Source organism: Amaranthus tricolor, chromosome 6 (assembly GCF_026212465.1).
Source record: "Amaranthus tricolor cultivar Red isolate AtriRed21 chromosome 6, ASM2621246v1, whole genome shotgun sequence".
Classification (NCBI taxonomy): Eukaryota; Viridiplantae; Streptophyta; class Magnoliopsida; order Caryophyllales; family Amaranthaceae; genus Amaranthus; species Amaranthus tricolor.
In genome coordinates, this window is record NC_080052.1 from 22,669,686 (window position 1) to 22,692,377 (window position 22,692).

The 22,692-nt window shown below is 33.8% G+C and overlaps 2 protein-coding genes across 3 annotated transcripts; both read right to left on the reverse strand.

The window, feature by feature from the left end:
• Positions 1-2,581: 2,581 nt before the first annotated feature.
• On the reverse strand, positions 2,582-21,899 carry LOC130814831 (histone-lysine N-methyltransferase ASHR3). The gene is made up of 11 exons (XM_057681057.1): positions 21,233-21,899; positions 19,472-19,618; positions 18,447-18,605; positions 13,854-13,880; positions 13,289-13,406; positions 12,701-12,794; positions 10,150-10,243; positions 9,841-9,919; positions 4,913-5,084; positions 3,656-3,736; positions 2,582-3,277 (listed from the first exon to the last, which is right to left on the reverse strand). The coding sequence occupies exons 1-11, from the start codon at positions 21,650-21,652 to the stop codon at positions 3,067-3,069; spliced, it is 1,602 nt and encodes a 533-aa protein (XP_057537040.1). The 5' UTR covers positions 21,653-21,899; the 3' UTR covers positions 2,582-3,066.
• Positions 5,101-9,834, reverse strand: LOC130814832 (uncharacterized). 2 transcript variants are annotated; one of them, XM_057681059.1, is made up of 3 exons: positions 7,962-9,834; positions 7,268-7,697; positions 5,101-7,049 (listed from the first exon to the last, which is right to left on the reverse strand). In XM_057681059.1, the coding sequence occupies exons 1-3, from the start codon at positions 7,978-7,980 to the stop codon at positions 6,944-6,946; spliced, it is 555 nt and encodes a 184-aa protein (XP_057537042.1). In that variant the 5' UTR covers positions 7,981-9,834; the 3' UTR covers positions 5,101-6,943. The 2 variants fall into 2 exon arrangements, with proteins under 2 accessions (XP_057537042.1, XP_057537041.1); XM_057681058.1 differs by having other exon boundaries at positions 7,268-9,834.
• Positions 21,900-22,692: the final 793 nt, after the last annotated feature.

Here is a 22,692-nt window from a genome sequence, read left to right on the forward strand (position 1 = left end):
TTCCCAAAACCCTAATGGCAGTTTTGGCTTTTACCTCGAATGGGATCTTTTTCGGGATCAGTGGAAAGAGAAATAGAATATTTTGTAAGTCTATGTGGTGTCCGGTGATTTTGTGGTCTTTATACCATGGGCCTCACTCTCTGTCTTTTAGTACACTTACCTAGGTCGGGTACGAGGTAGGTGTGGTGCCTTGCCTTATACAAGTGTTGACAGCTTTTCTGAGTACAACTGCAGTTATCTCCTGCCACGTCATCATTTCTGTTGTTATCATTCTACAGGGTTAAACATTCTACAAGTATTTATGTTACTTCTACCTCTGCCAGGGTCCTTTTGATATGCCCCTACTGCCTCTGTGAGTCCTATTGTCCTGACTCTTAGCTGGGGAACAGGTTTAATCCTCCAGGGAGCTAAGTTGTCTTTCCCAGGGAGCCAAGACCTCTGAAGGAGTTTTCTCCCCTTTTAGGGTCTTGGGATTAGGGATCCTGTTCCAGCACATACAATTTTCCCTTCAGGCCTGTTTAGTCATGTTAGAAGGAGTCAACACGTCTGATTCTGGTTTATGTTCTTGCTTTTGAGTGTTCTTCAGAGTTGGAGTGTTTATTTCTGCAAGTTTTTGAAAGAAAATTTCCATTTCTTTACTCATTAGTAAAGCTCTCAAAGCCAACGTCAAGGCAACCGACCCTGACAACATCCCGATTGAGGTATGGAGATGTTTAGGAGAAGATGAAATTCAGTGGTTGACTAACCTTTTCAATGTTATCTGGAGGACACATAGAATGCCCGAAGAATAGAGGAGCAGTACACTTATCCCTCTATATAAAAACAAAGGCGACGCACAAGTCCATGGGAATTATAGAGGGATTAAACTTCTCTACTACACAATGAAATTGTGACAAAGAGTGTTAGAGAAGAGGATCAGACAAGAGGCGGTGGTTAGAGAACATCAATTTGGTTTTATGCCAAGGAGATCTACGACTGAGGTCATACATGTGTTAAGAAGATTGATGGAAAAATATAGGGAAAGGAGAGAGGATTTGCATATGGTGTTTATAGATTTGGAGAAGGCTTATGATAGCATACCACGATGTATCATATGGGAGAGTCTAGAGGCTAAAGGAGTCTCGAGGAGTCATATTGAAGTCATACGAGACATGTATGATGGAGCATCAACTAACATATAGACACCCGTTGGGATTACATCAGGGATCGACACTAAGCGCTTTCCATTTTGCAGTAATCATAGATGAGCTCTCCAAGTCTATCTGGGAGACTGTGTCATGGTGCATGCTTTTTGCTGACGATATAGTGTTGGTCACAGAAACTAGCAAAGAGGCTAACACTAAATTAGAAGAATGGATGACAGTTTTAGAAAGTCGAGGGTTGCGTATAAGCCGTACAAAGACAGAATATTTGAGATACAATTTTAGTGGTGATGAACATCATGATTGCCCAGACGTGACAATTGGAGAAGATGTAGTTGCAAGTACGACTAAGTTCAAGTATCTAGGATATGTTATCCAAAGTGATGGAGAGATAGATGGAGATCTTACGCATCGTATACAAGCGGGTTGGCTTAAGTGGCGATCAGCTACTGGAGTGTTATGTGATAAGAAGTTTCCGATCAGACTGAAAGGTAAGTTCTACAGAGTTATTATTAGGCCAGCTTTATTGTACGAAACAGAATGTTGGCCTATTAAAAAGATCCATGAACAAAAGATGGAAGTGGCAGAGATAAGGTGGATGTGCGGTAACACCATAATGGACAAAATCAAGAACCAGGAGTTTACAAAGAAGTTAGGCATTGCCCCATTATCTGCTAAAATGCATAAAAATAGGTTAAGATGGTTTGGACATGTGCAAAGAAAAACTGTCGACTGCCCCGTTAGAAGGATAGAAAGCATCATAGTAGAGGGTAAAATAAGTCAAAGAAGACCTAACAAAATGTGGGTTGAGCAAATAAAGAACGACCTAAGTGAGATGCACCTCTCCGTGGACCTGACTTGGGATAGAAATAGTTAGAGAAGTCAAATTCATATTTTAGACTACTGGTAATTTCTTTAGTTGTCTTTTTTTTCAAGCAGATGTTTATTCTGTGAAAATGTCGTCACCCAAATCCTATTTATACAGGGCTTCTACATGTTTGAAGGGTAAAATCGACCGTTTTCCTCTAGTTCTCCCTGTGAAGGGAGTATGAATATGGGTTGTTCGTCACCTTCTCTCATCCAGACCCTGCTTCCAAACGAGACATTGGGTAATGATGATGATGAGTTTTCTTTTCATAAAATTAATTACAAAATCACCCTCTTATAATTTAAAATTAAGCCTTAATAACTTTAGGTTGCACTTAATTTAAAATTATAAAAAATTGAAAATGTAAAAATGTACACAAAGCAAAAATTTAACAAGATCATCATTGACTATATTTTTAGATATACATTACGAACAAAAAGCTAAAAAATATTACTTGAAGGCTGAAGCATAATAGTTACTCCTATAACTATTATACAAGCGTAAAAAATAAAACAAGAGGTAGTATTATATAAGCTACAGTTTGAACAGTTCTAAGTAGTAATGCATAGTACTTCATTGGACAAGAAAACTTATTAGTTTTCTACAACCAACATAATTTAGGATAAAATGCTTTATTCCAATTCCAAAATACTGGATTCTGGAAATGTAATCACAATTTACAAACACTGTTATAGGTCAAATTGAAGATACAGATTTCTTATACATCTATAAATCTTGCAAAACATTCAATAGAGATTCAAGAACCCAAAGCCTATACGAGATCGTTGAATGATACAAGATGCTACATAAGGAATGTGATAACCTAGCAACAGAAAAAATACAGAAATTTATAGCCTGTCCAGTGTCCAGTGCATTATTTTTTATCTTGCGTCTTTCTCGCTGTGTAAAAGCTAACAGTTAACAGCTCCAATGGTTACAAAATACAACAATCCAATTGAGGATATATGTTAAATGTTCAACTTGTATAACCTCCATTCTGTTTGTTTTTTTCTATTCATAAGTATCCGATGACAACACCAAAATATACAGCATCGTTTATCCCGAAAGTTGCATTGCTACTTCTGCACTTTTTGCTATGTAAATTTTTGATGATCTTTTTTGCTTTGAACCCCAACAAAGGTTTGCCACAAGCATCCTTTTTTTGGAAACAAGGATATCTAAGTTGATCTTTCTTTTGGCACCGAGATATCCTTGACAGTTAACAGCACCACAGTGACACTTGACCTCTGGTCCAAATTGCACAAACCTATGAAATGCAGAGACAACCGCCATAATTAAACGAAGCGAAATGCTGCTGATCTAGAATATACTTCCAGGAGAGGGTAGAGGAGTGACATTGATGACATTGTTTGAGAAAACAAAGGTGAAAGCTCAAACAGATGAAATGTAGAATTTCTGATTGTACATACATTGGATGAGCCGCTCACAATGCAGAATGGAAACCAAAATCCATCGGTTATCAAGACTCAAAGAAACTACAAAGCATGTACTATCACAATGAGGTTAAGGGTGTACCGTGTATCATAATACATAAGTTTGAGTTGAATCATAGGAATAAAGGGTTCAGACTTGAGACAAAGCAAACCAACATTAATTGTAGAACAAGGGTAAAAGGAGATTGTACCTGTAATCATACGTCAACGGTTCTCCAACTTCTATTGATCGTGCCGCAAAGACGCCCACACGTATTTCCCCTTCTACTTGCCTTCGATAAAAAAATCATATGATTAATGACATTGATTTTTAGAGCAGCTTGAGATACAAAAATGGCAGGCAGGTTTCAGAAAATGACATCTTGATACTCAAAAATATTTTACCCTGAAATATATAAGGTTTTATCTAGGCTGCTCCAAAGACTTGAGATCGATGTTACAATAATTTTGTAGGAGACTTTGCATGCAAGACTAGAAGAAAAGCAAATGACATGGATAGAACACTGCAAGTGTCTCTTTAAGAAAAGGTTCACCTACATTGCTTAATGTTATATATAAGCTTTACATTTCTAATCTATCAATCAACAGTATTTCAATTAGCCATTGAAAGCCAGTTTTTCCAGATTACAAGGAACCAAAAGCGTACTCTCAATTACCTATCAATACATCTTTCTCGCCATGAAATACAGAATAGAAAATGTCAAGAGATTACTAAGCTAACGAAACACACCCCATCCCCCACTATGCAGGGACAATGTGATCACCAAAACCAACATCACACATAGAAGCACTGAGTTCTGTGTTTCATCCTTGCTATACAGTAACTTACAACCACCTACTACCTTTACTCGAATAGCTTACTGCAGCAAATGGACAATACCATATCATTAACCTAACAACCACCTCCTAAACATGAATCATATCATCAAAATGATAGTGTTAAATCGTCTTTGACCTTATAAGTGAGTGAAACAGCATATACATTAATTAAAACATAACATAAAGCCGTAACGTGATAAAATTTGCTGCAGAAATCTATTCAAAAAACAGATATGGTTCAAAAGCATAATAGTGCGAAAATTCAGGTTAAACGTGTAAATTTCAAATGCGGGTAGACATCAGCAAGCAAAATCACAACACCTTGACAAGAACAAGTTGAATTGGATAAAAATTATAATCAAGCTCATTCCAAATTATAATCGAAAAATCACAAGGACCATGTAGATTCCCATGGAATAGAACTCAATTTCCACATAACCAAATATGGATGAACCATGAATTTTTTCAACAAAAAGTCAAACCATAATTAAGTTTATGGTGGCCAAATAAGACACAGTAAGCTAACTGAATCCCATAAGAGAATTAAATGTCAATGAAGCATCTTGCTTCGGATTAACACCTAAAATCATATAAGTTTACAAACTATTAGGACCGTAAAAGTAACTCACCATTTCTCCAATTTGCAGTTAGGATCACAACTATGATTCAGGAAACGAGATGTATTCCCCTTGAAAGTTGCATCAATTGTGAAGTCTTTGCGGATTTCACACATGTAAAAATTTTTCACTTCTTTGTTTTTCATATCCCAAAGCCTTTGCGTACATACCAGATCATCTATGACTGGTCAAGAAACAGCGATAGAGGTTACAAGTATACAAAACATGTATATGCATGATTCCAACAAGTAGTATTGACAAATTATAGCCAAAAAAATAGCTAATAGTTGCTAAAAGATTTTCCAATAAAGTAAGCAAGTCCATAAGTATATACTTCAGTCATGACATACAAATGCAAGGAGCTTTTAGGCCTTGGCAGATTATAGAATAATGGAATAAAAATCCATCAACATTCAATTGAGTATGAGCAATAAAATTTCGTTTCTAAAGTGTGTCACAACAGAGGGAACCCTCAGAAAGAATAGACCATGATCAAAATTTTTAGCAAAAACGACAGCCTCTTGGTGCTTCTTTCCAGAAAAAATGAGAAACAGCGAAAGTTGATGTTTTGGCTCTTCAATGGACTAGGATTTAGAAAAACAATACAACTAAAAGAGAAACTACAATTCAAGATACAAAATAATAGCTTAGAAGCATAGTGCAAAATTTTATCTGTGACACCGTATAGCAACCATTAGACCAGTGCAACGGGTCGGATAAAGGTCGGATCGGGCTCTACTTAAAACGGGCCGCATCTAACAAAATACTCCCTCCTATTCAGCTGAAGTGTCCCATTTCCTTTTATGGTCAAGTCACCTTAAATGTCCCATTTTTATTTTTGGCATGGATTTTTGACTATTATACCCTTAGTACTTTATCCTATTTTCAATTATACCCTTTATTACCCTTACTAATTTTCCCTCCCTTATAATTAATCAACATAATTAAATCTTAATTAATCCTAATTAATCCCACCCATTTACACTCCCTCCCTTTATAAACCTAAAACCCTACCCATTCCCCATTTGATATTCTGCCGTTTTCTCTTAATCTTCCATTGAAAGCTTCACCTTCTTCCTTATCGTGTTTCTTGTTCTTCTCTGAAAACCCTAAATCTGGGTTGAAGGTTCACCATCTTCCTTTATTTCTTCTGTGTAGTTGTCATGGCAAACTCCAGTTCGCCTTTAAAATCCCCCCTGAAGAATCGTAACTCGACAATCGACTCACCCATGAAAAACCCTAACTCGCGTACTTCTTTACTTCTGAGAATCCCCAAATCTCCTTACAAATCGCCTTCTAAGATAGACTTAAAGGGGGTCGATGATGGAAACCCTAGATCTGGACTGAAATCGTTTGAGGAAGAGTCTTATGATTACAATGATGACTCCACTTCTGTTGAGACTGATCTTAAGTGGGGAAGAGAACTTGACTCTGAAGGTGAACCCATTTACACACCTGAGCCTGATATGTATCCTGATCGTGAATATTCTTCCATTGATGCTGTTTTTTCGAATACTGATTGTGAAGAAGAAGATTGGCTTGATAAGCTTGGTCCTTTCTCAAGTGAGTTTCTGTTTGTGTTGGTGCATGTTCATTTTGACTGATGATGATTTTTAAGTTAAACGTTTTTTTATGCATTTAATTTCATTGCTCTGTGATCTCAAAGTGAGAGCAGTTTTAGCCACCAAAAAATCGAACAAAGGGGGTTTGGATTGTTTAACAACGTTTAATGCACAAAGATGTTCGATTTTATACTCAATGATTTCAAAAAAAAAAAGAAATTTACCTGAGAGTTCTAAAACAACCAATTTTTTTCATTAATGTATATTTGAATAAAAATGTTTCATTGAAAACAACATAAAATGTTTGTTGTTTGCTTCTGAAACATCCCATGTTAAAGATCCCAAAAATATGTCCAAATTGAAAAGGAATTTACATTTCATTAATGAAGCTGTGCTGGTTATGCTTGTGTTGGCTGATCTTCTGTGCTGTTGTTGCTTTCCTCTGTGTCCCAAAAAATGTTGTTGGTTGCTGTTCTTTTGCTTAAACGATGATTGCTGTTGCAACTGTTGAGATTTGTTGAGTTTGGTTGTTGGTTACTTCTGACATTTCTACATTCAAATCCCCTTCTTCATATCCCCCTGCATACCTAATGAGTTCCACAAGCTGATTCATTTTTTCTGTACTTAGCTTTGTGAATAAATATTGAAGTGAATCCACAACCAATTATTTGTCAATAGTGAGGTAATCTGGTAAAGTCCCTTCCCTTGCTGCCTTTGTTTTGTTTATGTGAGGAATGTGATAGTCAAACCCCCCCTGTTTTTTCATGACCTCTACATACAAGCTTGTAAAGTTATGAATACAAACCTTAAACATTGTGGACTCAGATTTTGAAATGCATTATTCACAGCCTTAAGCAACTCTTTAACATTGTAAGCTGATTTTTGATATTGCAAAGCTTGAATTGATCTAAAAAAACCTAAATCTAGCACGTTCATATCAGGGGAATTTGGAGGTTGTTGCACTAATTGTATATTAAATCCATCTTTCATTGCCTCTTCTAAAAACCCTCTGTCATTGTGTGCTATATGAGGTTTGGCATTGTCTTGTTGAATGTAAATATGCTTGGATAATTCAGCAGGCCATTTTGCCCTAATGGTTGGCAGCACATTAGTGATAAGCATTTCTCTAATGTGCTCTTTTGTGATTGATTGTATTGGCTTAGTTTCCATCTCCCCCCTTTTCTTGTTCTTTGAGCTTCTTTTTGCTGGCTCCTGTGTAATAAATGGCCAAATGCCTATCTTTCCATCAAAAAAAAACATCACCTTCAGTTGTAAATATAGGCTTTGTTACAGCACACATAAACATGATTTTTGGTATGAACCTTTTTGATTGACATTCTCTATGTAGTTCTACTTCACCCGGAGCTAGATAATAACTCTGTGTCTCTCGGGTTAGATAGAAATGTTTTTCATCTATGTGAACAACGTTAGTAAATGGCTTAAACTTGAATGCATCATTTTGTTCATTGTATTCACATTTAGATAATGCAAAGCTTAACCTGTGTAACTTGTTTTCATTCAAAGCCGGTTTGATTGCGTTTGTGTGCCTTCTTATTACTTTGTTCCTCTTCCACCTACACACCGTTGATTGTGACACTTCCATCTGCTTTGCTACTAAATGCTGTGTACCCTTGAGTTCATATTTGATTGCCTTAAATTTTTCTTCATCAAATTTTATTTTGTTTGCTGCTTCTTTCCCCCATCTCTTGCTGTTGAGGTTAATGCCTGTGGTGTTGTTTGTCATCTACTTCTTGACATCATTCCACAATCGTGTAATTGTTTTCCTACAAACCTCAAACTCAATCGCAAGTGCGTTGATTGTGCCTTGCGCTGGTTTGCCCTTCTTATTTAATGCAGACAGTAGCTTCTGCATTATGGATTCTCTTTGTTGTGTAGTTAAGTTTTTTGTAGGAGCCATTGTTTTAGATGATTGTGTAATAAATGACCATTGTCATTGTCTATTTATGCTTTCTGTTTTGTAATGTTATGATTGATTTTTTCTTCTTGTTGCACATTTCATTTTTGGCGCCACACTTTCTGTTTTCTCAAATTTTGGCTGTGTGCTTTGGGAATTTTCTTGAATTGTTGGCGGCAGTTTCTGATTATGTAATCAATTCCTTCTTTTTGGACATTTTAATTTTGGGTTTCAAAATAATGTGGGTACTGTGATGATATTTTCCATTTTGAAAAATTGGTTGTTTATAAATTGGAGGCTATTTAACAAATTATTAATGCATTTTTTGGGTAATTTGGAAAATCTGAAGTCAATGATCGGAAAAAAATTCGCACTCACATGATCAGTAACGACTGCTACTACACCGAAGCTGTTGAAGAATTGAGAAGGCTCTCTGAGATACCGTAATTGATGTATTTAATTTTTAGTACTCTTGAGAAATTTATGTAATTTCCAAAAATTATTATAAACGTAGGACTTAATTATGTAATTTAGGACTTAATTAAATTATCGATGTCATTGTGGCGAAAAAAATTTCAAACTTTTGGTGCCAAAAAAAAATCATTAATTCCTTAATCTTTACAATTAAAAACCCATAATACTACTCTCTCTCTTCCTTTAGGGTCCCATTTTGACTTCTTAAAATCCGTGAAAAGTCAAATGGGACAGTTCACCTGAATAAGAGGGAGTATGAAACAGGCTTTTAACGTGCCGGGCTTAATGTCCCACCCCGAACCGATCCGACCCTTTTATGCTAATTCTTTAATTTTTCTTGCATCACCATTTTGATTGAGATCTATTACGCCTTATAGTAGCATGATTCTACATGGAGCCTCAAACGTTTACAAATTTGTGGTCAGTCCAGAGATTGCTTTAGTTCATTCTACAATATTGAACTAACAATTGTGCAGATTCCAGGACAACCAAATGGATTATACAAAGACGACAGAATGTCATTGAGAAAAAGGCTATGTTGAGCATACTTCAGGATCGACTAGTTTAAGTGAAATTCCAGAAGAGTAATTATGGATCATCTAACTATTAATTCAATTAACCGCGTAGAGTAAAACTCCAAACGAGTAAAGCCCGTATAGGGCCTGTGAAAAGCCCGCTCCATATATAGTAAAAGTTGGCCCTTCAAAAGCCCAACCCGTTGAAAGCCCCTCTAATAAAGGGTCAGGCCCGATAGGCCTCCAGCCCATTGCACACCTCTAGCGACCATATTGCAAAGGTTTTTTAGCTTACTGCGACTGAAATATAGGTCGTGACGACCGCAAAAACCATTTTGCAACCGTTAACATGACCGTGATCAAAACAACATTTTTGCAATGAGTCATAAAAGCAATTCCAAGTTCCATCTCTCTGTTCACACAGCACATAGCAGCATGTTATGGAACTAAATTTTTGAAAAGAGCACTACTTACCTTCTCCCACATATTCGATGATAAATTCACCCTTGTTTATAGGTTCAGCAGCCTCTACTCCCCAGCCACAAAGTTCAGTCTACAGAAAAGAAAACTAAAGGACATAAACATTTTGACTAAAGATAAACTGCAACTTCTTTACATAAAAAACATGCACTTGTCCTGCATTAATTTTCCTTAAAGTCTGATCTTTATTGTGACGTAACAAAGTTGCACATGCCTAAACTAAAACAATGACAAAGAAAAAATCAATTGAGCTTCCCTATCCAAATATACAAAAAGAAAACTGGAAGGGCATATAAAACTTACCTTTACAAGTCTTATCTTCTTATCCTTGCGAAAAGGTTTATTTGTGCATGCTTCCGAGCAGTGACAAGCTTTTGAACAACTAATGCTTTGAACTCTAGGAAATAATATAAAATTGGAGGAATGAGATTAATAGAATTAAAGTGCATCGTCAAGAAACAAACTTGGCCATATCTACAAGACTGTATATTGAACAAACAACCCCCAAAAATGCCCTCAATAAGAAATGAAACATGATCATCAATTCATCAAGACATACTTCCTCTATTTCTTTAGTTTGTAGCATTTTAATTTTCACATTCTCCAACATACAACTTTGATGTTTTGAAAATTAAGATATTTCATTATCTACACCCTCCATCCTTTTTTGTTTGTCATGGTTTCTACTTTTGAAGTTCGTCTTTGTTTGTTCCAATTAGAATCATTATTTGGCATATTGCCTTATTTATATTATATACTCTTGATACTCCACCTTTAAGCCCAATCAACTCTCACCATAGATCACACCAACAATTATTAATTATTTTTATTTCTTTAACCTTCAACCTAATATATGAAAATGACATTGTTAATACCTTATACTCCTTGATAGGTGTAGGGAACAACACAAACAAAAGTGAGTAAGTTTATTCAGTAAAAGTATTAAAACTTGATACATGCAAAATGATACTAAGACAAATCCAACATCCCACACAAAATTAAGAAAGTTATGTTCCAAACAAGCAACATAAACATTTATTAAAGGCTAATATATATATATGTGTGTGTGTAAGTGTGTGTGTGTGTGTGTGTGTGTATATATATATATATATATATATATATATATATATATATATATATATATATATATATATATATATATATATATATATATATGTGTGTGTATGTGTATAAAAAGAAGTTCAAGTGAGAACTATCCTTATATGAGAACCGTGAGAATCAATCTACCTGACAAAAAAGTATTACTTTTTTACTAACAAGGTGTTACTTTTAGGCAAAAAAGTGTTACTCTTTTGTATGATACTTTTAGGCAAAAAAAGTGTTACTTTAAGAAAAAAATTAGAAAAAAACTCAGAAAAAGGTGTTACCTTTTACATAAAAAGTTGTTACTTTTCGAAAAAAACATTACTTTGTATTATGTTTGTTTTTTTGAAAATTATTTTTTTCTTCTGATAGTAACACTTTTTTACTAAAAAGTACCAGCTTTTTTTAAATTAAAATAACATTTTTTTGTCCACAAGCAGCACCTTCTCTGTAAAAAAAGTAACACATTTTTATCAGGGAGATTGGTTCTCACGCTTCTCATATAAGCTTGGTTCTCATTGGAAATTGACCCTATATATATATATATATATATATATATATGAAAGAAAGTCACTTATTTTAAGAAAGATAAGGATTTTTTCTAATCACTTGGAAAAAGAAAAAGTTACTATGTACATATATATAATCGTTCTTGTCCTTCTTATTTAAACACCTTCCTTATTGGATCTCACCTATCTTGTTCTATATATATATATATGGGCAAAATTATGTGAAAACAGTTTTAAGTGGTGAAAACTGAGAATCAATTTAATAGTGTACATACTCAGTTAAAGGGTGTACATATTCGGCTACAAAGGGTGGTGTTTTTCTCAACTATAGCATTTTTTAGTTTTTGTTAACAAAAACTCTAGCTCAGAAAAACGCAACCCTATTTAATTGAATGTGTACACTGTTTTAGTGGATATGTATACCTTGAAATTGATTTTTAGTTCTCACACCTCTATGTAATTTTCACGTGATCCAAAACTAAAGAGTATAGACATATATTAGCTAGCAAAGCATCATCAAAAGGGGTATCATCCAGCACTTAAAAAGTAACATTATCAATGTATAGAATGAGTAATACAATAATGGCACAAAACATATTGTTGCATAGTATTGCATAGGCCAAGTCAAAATGGTTTTCAAATCTATCGTATTGATACTACCAGGCTACCAGCATGGTATAGGTGTAAAACAATCGTATTTGAGGTTGTTCACGGGATATCTCATTTCTTCGGCTGAAACTTAGTGGTACAAAAATTGTAACATCCATTATCGTGTCATCAAGATTGCTACTGCAATTGCGACCGAACTTCATTTTTGCACTATGCATACAATGGGTTGGGTAAGCAAAGAAAAGATGTGCAACCTAACCCTAACAAACACAATAACAAAAATGATTCTCATACGCATCTTATTTAAAAAAAATAGATAAAATATATAGTGTTTGAGAATTAGAGAAATTTTTATGCAGTTCTTGAGAATACACATAACATTTACTATATTTGAAATGGCTAGCCGCTAGCCCCTTCTTTTACAAAAAAGGTAAACGAGATGTTAAAAGTGATATTTAAACTCATCTATTAAATAGGGGTTAATAAACATCAAGATCTCAGAACTTTAACATGGTTTCTGGCTTATAGCTCTTTCCATCCAAACATAAACATCCAATTGTTGTATTTGTGTAAAAATAACTATAGTCCATACAGAATCCAATAAAAATGTGTTAAATAAAATTGCACTAGACCTGCAAACACAGTCCTCGGAGCATGATGTACTGCAGCTTCTGCATCCGATGTCCATAGAAGCATCTTCCCTTTTTTTCTTCACGAGGTACACATCTAGATTTATTTAAGGAATTTATCAGGATACCCACTAGCTCTTTCTAACCAAAGATAAACTTCAGGACAACAATGGATATAACATCTGGTGTTGCCAGCTACTGACTACAGTTTGTCAACTTACTCTCTACTTCCAGAACAAAAGTGGTGTCCCACAAAATTATTTGTGAGAAATAATGGCTTCAGGTAATGAAATTTTGTAAGGTAGTTTCCTACAAAATTTTACAAGGGGAAGAAAGGGCCATACATTGGAAAACTATATTAACTCAATGGATTCAATTAATTTGTACTTTCTTCAGAACAAATATCAAAATAAGTAGCTCCTAGCAAAACAATAACGGTAGATTTAAACAAAAAAGCTGCATTTAAGGTAATTTTAAAATATAACAGGTTGTAGTCTGAATGGAAAGGTGATTACTTATTTCAAGTGTACTTGATGCATTCTAACCGGAAAATTAAAATTTTTTAAATGGCAAGCCATAATAAAAGGATACTGCGCCTAATATGCACATATGAAGGTGGCTCCAATTTGTCATCCGGGCCATCTTTTAGTACTGAGCACATCTTGAATTCCTCCTCGACATATGGAAGAGGCAAACGAGAGAATATGTCCTGAAATCGATAACATAGCCTGAGTTGTAATTGATACCAACAACAAGCATCTCTTCCAACTACTAAAAAACAAAAAAGCATCCTTATAATTACAATTTTGATATCACAAGTTCAAGGAATCCAACACTCAGAAAAGTTTACTTCTCAACGAGATCAGCACCTAGCTGTATAGTATGCAAATAATTAAACTACCAAACTCAATTAGTTTACTTCTCTACGAGGTTAAACAAGAGACTCGGAATTCAAAGCCATAAACATTAATGTTGCTTAAATAGAGGTAATATATTTATTGAACATGTAAATAACTGACTGAATGTTATCGTTTGGTTTGACACATCATAAACCATCCAAATAAAGCTTGATAAAGAACAGTACAAAGATATTTTCATGTATGACTATAACTAAATGATACAAGTGAAACATGGAAAGAATGCAATCGAATCTGACCTCAAAGTTACATGCCGCTTCTCCATGCTGCTCAATCAACAAGAGATATCAATCCTGTCAGCCAGCCTAATCAATGAATAATAAGAAAGAAATGGCAAAGCCAATAGTGGATATTCATTTATTTATGAACATGTTTGGAGATACTTAAGTTACAGCTTAAACAAATTAACAACAAATTAAATATGTCCATGATACACAAAAAGAGACACAGGAAACAGATGCAATGCCAAGAAGAATCAATGATAAGATGTTTTTAGGAATACAAGGAAAATATAAATTCCATAAAATTAGCCCCTTTATCCTACTATAATAAAATTCTCATTTGACTTAATACAAAGATTAATAGAAAAAATTTTGAACAGAGCTCTATGTTTGTGTGTGATTTAGTAGTTTCCTAAAACACTCGGCATGTGCAATAATAGATTTGAAAAACACTTTTCAGTGATTGACTTAAAAGTTTTAATTTGACAAACCTTAAAATAAAAAGATATTTTTGAGAGGGATAATTATACAGTTAAGTTACATAGGCATTCATATAATCATATTTTAGCGATACCGTTTATTTGTTGTGCTACTGCACCCACTATCCTCTTTTTATCTTTGGAAACAACAGATATATTAAATACATGGTGTAATTTCATTACCCCTAGAGAACATAATGCAACAGTTCTCCCATCGAAATAAGTGCCTTACAGAAAATCAGAAAAATTGCTCCATTTAAGTCCCACAAATTGGATTCCAAGATCTCATAGTGTACATCAACAATCAAATTAGGCATAACACATACATGGACTAACACAGTACAATCTGAGCTAGTTAGAGCTGTTCAAAAGTGATCCGATCCGAAACCGAAAGTAAACCAACCCGAAAATGTTTTCCTTTTTTAGGTTTATCGACCCGAAGCTATACCCGAACCGGTTGACAACCGAAAATGGGAGAACTGAACTCGAGCTGTAACAGATTTTTCTAACCGACACGTAACTATTAACCGAGATTACCCGAACCTAATAGTGACCGTCCCGAGTCATATCCGACCCGAATAATGCTCAAAACCGTACTCGATCCGGCTAAAACCGAATTAACCCGAACGAAGTTTAGATCAAATTGCTGTAAACCTGAACCAATTTTTTACATAGAAGTATGATTGACTCATAGGCAATCATCTTATTAGTTATTCTAATAAAGTCGTAAATATTTTTATAAAATAAATTTTATAAATACATGGTTTCATATATTTAGAGTTAATAATCAATTTGTCAATGTTTATTTAACTACTTTTAATCGAATTATATGAAAATTGATAGAACTTTATAATTTTAATTTTCGGTCAAACAAGTAAAAGTAACAATGTAATAATGATCACTAATTGATTTGCATTTTCACTATTTTGCTTTAAGTAAAGGAACCTTATCATCAATTAAAAAATGACTAACAACTTAATCTGATACTGACTCGATCAATAGTAATTAGTAATTCGCAATTCGTAGCCGAATTCTACTTGAAAAATATCCGAACCCGATCTGCACCCGATAAAACCGAACCAATTATTAACCGATGACAACCCGAGACCGATTGAAACTCGACACGAACTTCAACCGACACCAAACTGATGCTAACCCGATAGCTCGAATAACCGATCTTCAACCGAACCGTGACTAACCGACCCGGCCCGAGTATGACCCGTTGCAACACGCATCCGAAATATAACTAATCCGAAATACAACCGAATCGAATGACACCCGTCCGAAACCGATCCGATTACCCGAATGAACACCTCTAGAGCCAGTACACTTCAACATAAAAATAATGGGGAAATTCCATGTGGTAACCCTGAATTTTTGGCTTTTCCACGTGGTAGACAAACCTTTTTTTTTATCCACGGGGTGACCTTGACCTTTCAATTTTTCCACGTGGTAGACAAAAGGGAAGTTTTTTTTCGTCAAATTTACGCTATTTTTACTCAACGTAATGATATTTATTTCAAAAAAACAAACGTCATGATCACCTTAATTGAACGCATATTTAGAAATTCAGTTGAAATAAATACTTAATTTAACGAAAAACTTAACATTTTGTCCACCACATGAAATAGTTAAAAGCTCAAGATCATCACGTGGATTTAAAAAACATTTGTGGAAAACCAAAAACTAAGGGTCACCACGTGGAATTTCCCAAAATAATAATAATCGGCAAAAATCAGACAACCAATAAAGATTCCCTCTAATAAGAAAAATCAATAAACCTCAAATGAGAAAAACACTAAAAAACAGTCAAAAGTCAGTTCTAATATAAAATCATCAATGAAATTATAGGTCGAAACAATCATAAAGCCATCAGTATTGATTGAAATGGCCCATATTGTAATCATTATCACAACAGCGACCTAAACTGCATTTTTACACTATGATTTAAAAGCAATGCATTATAGAAACTTATTTCATGATAAAGATATTTATCTTAGACTACCAAATAATCGATTGCCTAAGAAGAACTAACTTGTTAAAATATTATTCCCACATACTTCAGGTATAATCTTGAGTTCTTGATTCCTTTGTTTCTTTTCTCTTATTTTTCAGTTTTTATATTTTTGATCTTGGCTTATGATTTTTACATTAGAAGCTCATCAAGCAACATTCAACTCCATGAACTTAAACAAAGACATCCATCAAAGTGTTAAGCAGAATTTAAAAGATAAGTATTTAATCAAAGATTAAGCATTATTGGGATAAAAGAGGAACTAAATTTTATGTATAGATCTACATTAGAGAGAAAGCAAACCAATGCGCCACCAAATTAAAGTATGAACCAAAGTGATATCGAGTAAAGGTTGTAGAAAGCTACAAAAATTAGCTTTTAAAAAACTCTACCTACAGCTCTACATACATACACTACCTATTCTACTAGGTATCTAAAGAACAACAACAATGGCAAAGTCTTAATCCCAAAAGATTGAGGCTGGCTACATGAACCAATATATAAGTACCAATGGTCGTCAACTCGTCATCAATTATTCTTCTCCATTCAGTTTGATTTTCTACTGTCTTAATCTATATGTTTAGATCATTCATATATGCTTCCATTCATGTCCTCCAATTCAATTTTGGTCTTTCTCACCCTTTTTAAGTCTCTCGATCTCCAACTCTCTATACGCCTTACAGGTTTCTAATATGCCCAACCATGTTAAATAATTTTCTTTTATCTTTTCCTCAACATTTGCAACTTTAAACTCATTTATATTTTCGTTTGGAATTCTATCGGGAATGCCACTGATTCACCAAACCATTCACAATTCTGCAACCTCCATCTTCCTACTATTAACCTTTCAAAATGCCCATTATTTTTTTTCCATATAGTAGCATTTCTCTAATGATTGTTCGATAAAACTTGCTCTTAAGCATTAATGGTACACCTTGATCACATAATATTCCAATAAACCCTCTCCACTTTGAAGTGATTCCTTTCTCTTATAGCTCCTATAGTGCCTCCCGTTATCTCATTTGGGCTAAAGATGCATTTCATGTACTTTGTATTACTTCGACTTAAATTAAAACCTCGTGAATCTAATTCTTGTCTAACTTAGCATATATCCCCTCCCTAGTCTCATCTACCAAAAAAGTCATCGGCAAACAACATGCACCAAGGCACATCTACTTGTATCAATCAAGTTATCTCATAAGATCGCTGCAAAATTTTAGTTCACCAAACAATTGTATTTTTAGATTGTTAATATCTCACACTTCATCAAAAGCTATCAACTTCCTCTAAAGCTAACAACTACCTCTACAACTAATACTCGACTGCTCTTTGTAGAGCACAGCCTATAACTTCATCTCCCATACTTCTATAACGTTTATAAACCTTTTTCAAACAAAATCAAAGTGAAATAAGATAGCCTACACTATGTTCTCCATTATAAAACTTGAATATATAGTCCATAGAGACCTTGAGACAATATTTCATATTACACACAGTCTAATTGATATTGACAAGACACATGAAGTGCCAAATACAATCTCTCACCTCACAAATAATATTCATAAACTGAACTTCTAAGTAGTTTGATTTTACATTCCTCTTTCAACAAATGTGCACTACATAATTATTTTCCACTATTTTGATCAATCCATTCATCACGGTAAACAAACACAAGTACTTTTCCATTTTGCTTACACAAATATCACCAAACCTTGAAAACAACATGAACAAACGATCTCACCACATAAATAACAAGTAAAATGTAGAATGTGTTGAATCATTAACATTCATAGTTTAGCTTTAGACTAGGACTACAACAGACTTAGAATAATTATCATATGAATTCAAAATATGTTCTTTATGAATCTTATTGTCATTGAACATTGGGTTCCACAACAGTTTATATGGATTAAGTTTTCGTTTGCTTTTCAGACTAATGAATCATACCCCAAAAGATCAAACTAAATTTCTCATCAAAAGTATCAAATCAAATTGAAAATGCGAAGCCCTAAATAAGGAGAAAATAAAATAAATAAATAAATAAATAAATAAAACATAAAGAAAAAATGTTTTGCTTGCAACAAATAAATATGCTAATGAAGAAAAGAAGTGATTGACCTCATGCCGCCAATCTGTCGGATGCCTCCAGCAAACAGCCCATCCTGGTTGCTCACTAAGATGAATCACTTTATCTGGCCAAGCTGCACATTTGTCATGTGAAGCTATTTCACACCTCACACAGCGCCAAAAGCATTTCTGTTTACATATAAAGCATGCCTGGAGAACAAAAAACAATCATCAACTGTAATTCATAAATTTGCATAGAAAATTCAAGAACGTGTGTATATTGGCTTAAAGCAGTCAAATGAATTGCTAGTCTACTACTACACCCAAGAAGAAAATCTTCTTAATTATCAAGCAAAAATCAGCAACACATTACACACCAATAGTACAAGATCCACAGAATCATTCATTCATATAGGACGAACATTACGAAAATCAATAACACCTATCAAAATTTATGAAGAATAGAAAACATAACCCACAATTAGATCTATCAAAATAACTGAGCACACGGGTTTCAAGTCGAGACATTTTCAATTTCACCTTGTTTGAGTCGACATTACAATTCAAGGGTTTTGACAAATATTTATTTATTCAAATGTTTCCAAAAATATGTAAATAATTTTTTTGATTTGATAAGAAAATATTATGTATGAAAATGAACCAATATACCACAATTAACATTTTAACAAGGAAATACTTACTCAAAATACAAAAATTGGCTAGATTTATAGTGGTCACGACCAAAAGATGACAACGTGTAATTGAAAATTTTGACAAAACCGAGGAAACGATAAAGTTTTGCCTATTTTCTTCGATTTATTTGAGCAGTGTATTTTTGAATTATGAGTTAAACCTTTTAGTTGATGATAAGGTTTTTTTTTATCAGGTTTTGGGTCGAAAATTTGACAGGTGTACCCACAACTCCACAGGCACATGTACATGCCAAAGAACACTATTCCCTAGCAATAAATGATGATGGAAGCACGAATTGCCTTAAATTTTCCTACAATTTTTTCTAAGAAACATCTAAATCTTGAGCATGGAAAGCATTCATGAATATCAAAATGAAATTTTACATGTTGGGGGCATTTGAACTTCTTCAACGCTGAACTTTGAAATTTATCTGTTGCACACTTTAAATGGAAGATTGTCGTACAACCTTGAACAGAGCAAGAGATCTCATCCCCAGGGTAGATATAACTTGAACAAGCACAACACTTAACCTGAAGCAAGACAGTTAGAGCAATGTATTATAGATGGAAAAATTATATTGTTTTACAATCATCCCTAACATATAACTTAACAAGCACAACACTAAAAAACAAAAACAATAATTACAATTGCCAACAAGAAATTAACACATAATTTGCAGTGAGACCAATTGGTTATGATAACTCTTCTTATCAACTTAATGACTCCTACGACAAGTATTGATGTATTCATGAAAATTGTCAAAGACTCACGAAGCACTCCTTCAAGCAGCAATCATTTCCCTATAACTCAGCATATCTAAAGCTCAATTTATAAAGCACAAGTTACAAAAGTTAGACTCATGTCGTGAAAATAGTTAGACCACATTTGTCCTTTGATCAGATAACATAAAAGGCCTTTTCACCTCAAATTAAACCAAATCAAACAAGGTTTGTGTACATGTGAAACAAGCATATTGGAAACGCCTGTCGCTTGTTTCTTTATTATTACTCATTGTAAATCAATAATACGTATGTATTGTTGGCAAATTAGTATGGGAATATTCTGCTAGTATCATTTCAACCAAAACTTCCACAGCATTTCTTTCATAACTCCAAATTTCACCACTTTTCCAAATTCCAAGTGACATCCTCCACCCCCTTCGATAACTAGCAAGAGTCAACAAGTCCGCATGTTGCAAATCAACCCTTTTCGCTCAAAATTTCTGGGAATTTCAACCGTACCATGTTGAACATTTAGAGTACATAGAGATCCTAAGATATATACCATGTACTATAAACATAGTGAGACATATAAGTAATCAAGCTTAAGTCCAAAGAAAAGCCAAACAAAACAAATCAATTTCAAAGGCAATGGAAAAGGATGAGTCGTCGCTTATTAGAGCCGACTCGTCGCTTTTTTCCTGATGTTAAGTTTGGAGGCGAGAGCAAAGACAAGTAGTCGTTCTTGGCGACGACTCGCCTCTTTTGCTTGGTTTTTTGTTCTATTTTGGTCAGTTTTGGACGGTTGAAATAGTTACTTTAATCATTTGAAATGATAAGAAACTGACATTAATGATTGAAAATTGATTTATAGTGATTGTTGTTTGTATCCTTTTGTGAATTTCACTTCCTTTGTTTTCTACACATCAGTTTGTTGTTTCATTCTACTCCCTACGTACTACGAGTATAGTGATTGTTGTTTGTATCTCTTTGTGAACTTCACTTTCATGCCTAATACCTTTGTGGGAGAAATATCCCAAAAGGTAAGTTCTCATACGCCTACAACAAGTATCGAGTTTCCGAGTGACACATTGTTGCAAATCAATCTTCAAGCACAGTCCAGTTGGTGATCAACAAAGCAAGGAGTTCTATTGCCATATACACAAGGGATACAAATTTAGTTGTTTGTAATTTGTATTGTACTTCATTATATTTCTAATATATCCACCATATTTCAGGTCATAAATATAAAAGAAAATCGATATATTGCAGCTAACACAGTACATATCCAAGGAACATAGCAATAATTGACCACAACAAATAAATTTATTCATCAAAAACACAAATTAACCAAAAAAAAAAAAAACTTGCAAGATAACACCAGGAAAGAACAATAAAATCGCTGAAATAAATAAGCAGCAATACCAGACTAGGAGAACCAACAAGAAAAGGTAGAAAGCAACGATTAGTGGCGAAACCAGAAGCAATCTTTCTCGATTTCCAATCATTGACATAATCATCCAAACACTTAGCTCCTAGAACCTTAGCATTATTACTATTACTATCATGATTATGATTATTATACCCCTCAAAGGCATCAGAATTCATCCTAGTAACCCTGATTTTGAGCAAACCGGTTGTAGTACCAGAAATATCAGGAAAATCTCCATTGATAGGAAGTTGAGGTCTGAAATCGAAATGAGAAGAGTAATCATTATCAAAAGCTAGGGTTTTGATGGGGCAAGGGTAGAGTGAATCGGAAGAAGTAGAAGCATTGAAAGAATTAGGGCAACGAGTTAGGGATACGGAATCTGAACTGAACAAAGTTGATCCTAAATCCGGCATTGGAGATGGTGAAGATGAGAAAATCACATGTGGGGAGAGAGAATGAGATTGAGTTGAAGAATTGAGTTTATGCTTATGAATTAAGGTTGGAATGAGCAAATGGGCGGGAAAAAATGAAATTTTGTAGCTCTACTTCTCAAACTTGAGTTTGCTGAAATTTTTTTAGAAGTGTAGTTCCAACCATGATGTTTATCATCGCTACTTTCAAGGATCCTAATCTCACTCCATCCCAGAAAAAAGTATTGAAAAAATTTGATTTTAATTTCAATTATAATTTTATCATTGATTTTAAATAGGTATTTTACTTCAAAAAACAAGTTTGAATTTAATCTATATTTGATTTAGATTTGACTCTATTTAACTTTTTTGTTTATTTTAGATAAATATTGTACTTCTTCCCTTCTTTTTTACTTACAATATTGTTGATTTTGATAATATTCATCAAATAAATTGACTTTTATATTGTCAGTAATCTATAAGTTAAAACATAAATATATGAGATTATATTTAAATCGTCTCGATTTAACATTTATTAATTTTTAGTGTCCATAATTTTTTAATATGCATAATTAAAGATATTAACGATTGAATTCATATAAGCTTTGATTTAGATCGTCTCTTATTATATTGATTCTTTTACTTTGTAATTTATGCCAAAATATCTTTATAATAAAATTAAGCATTAAAGTAAAATTGTGATTGACCAACTCTAATTCATAGTTGACCGGCTTTCATAGTCGACCATATTCGATTGTTCAAGTATTGCAAACACCAAAACCTAAAACATAAAGTAAATTTTCAAACATTTTCATAGGTTCAATTTCAAAATATTTTTAAAGAAAAATATAAATAAAGATTTATTTATGAAAAGTTATCGTCACATTACTTTCTAAGAAATAAATATGTGCTAAACAACCATACAATAACTTAGTAAAAATTAAACCAAACTAAACAAATTTAGAAATTTAAAAAGCTTCAAATCCGAAATCAATCTTTATAAAAGTTACAACTGAAACTTAATTATTTATATTGAAACATAA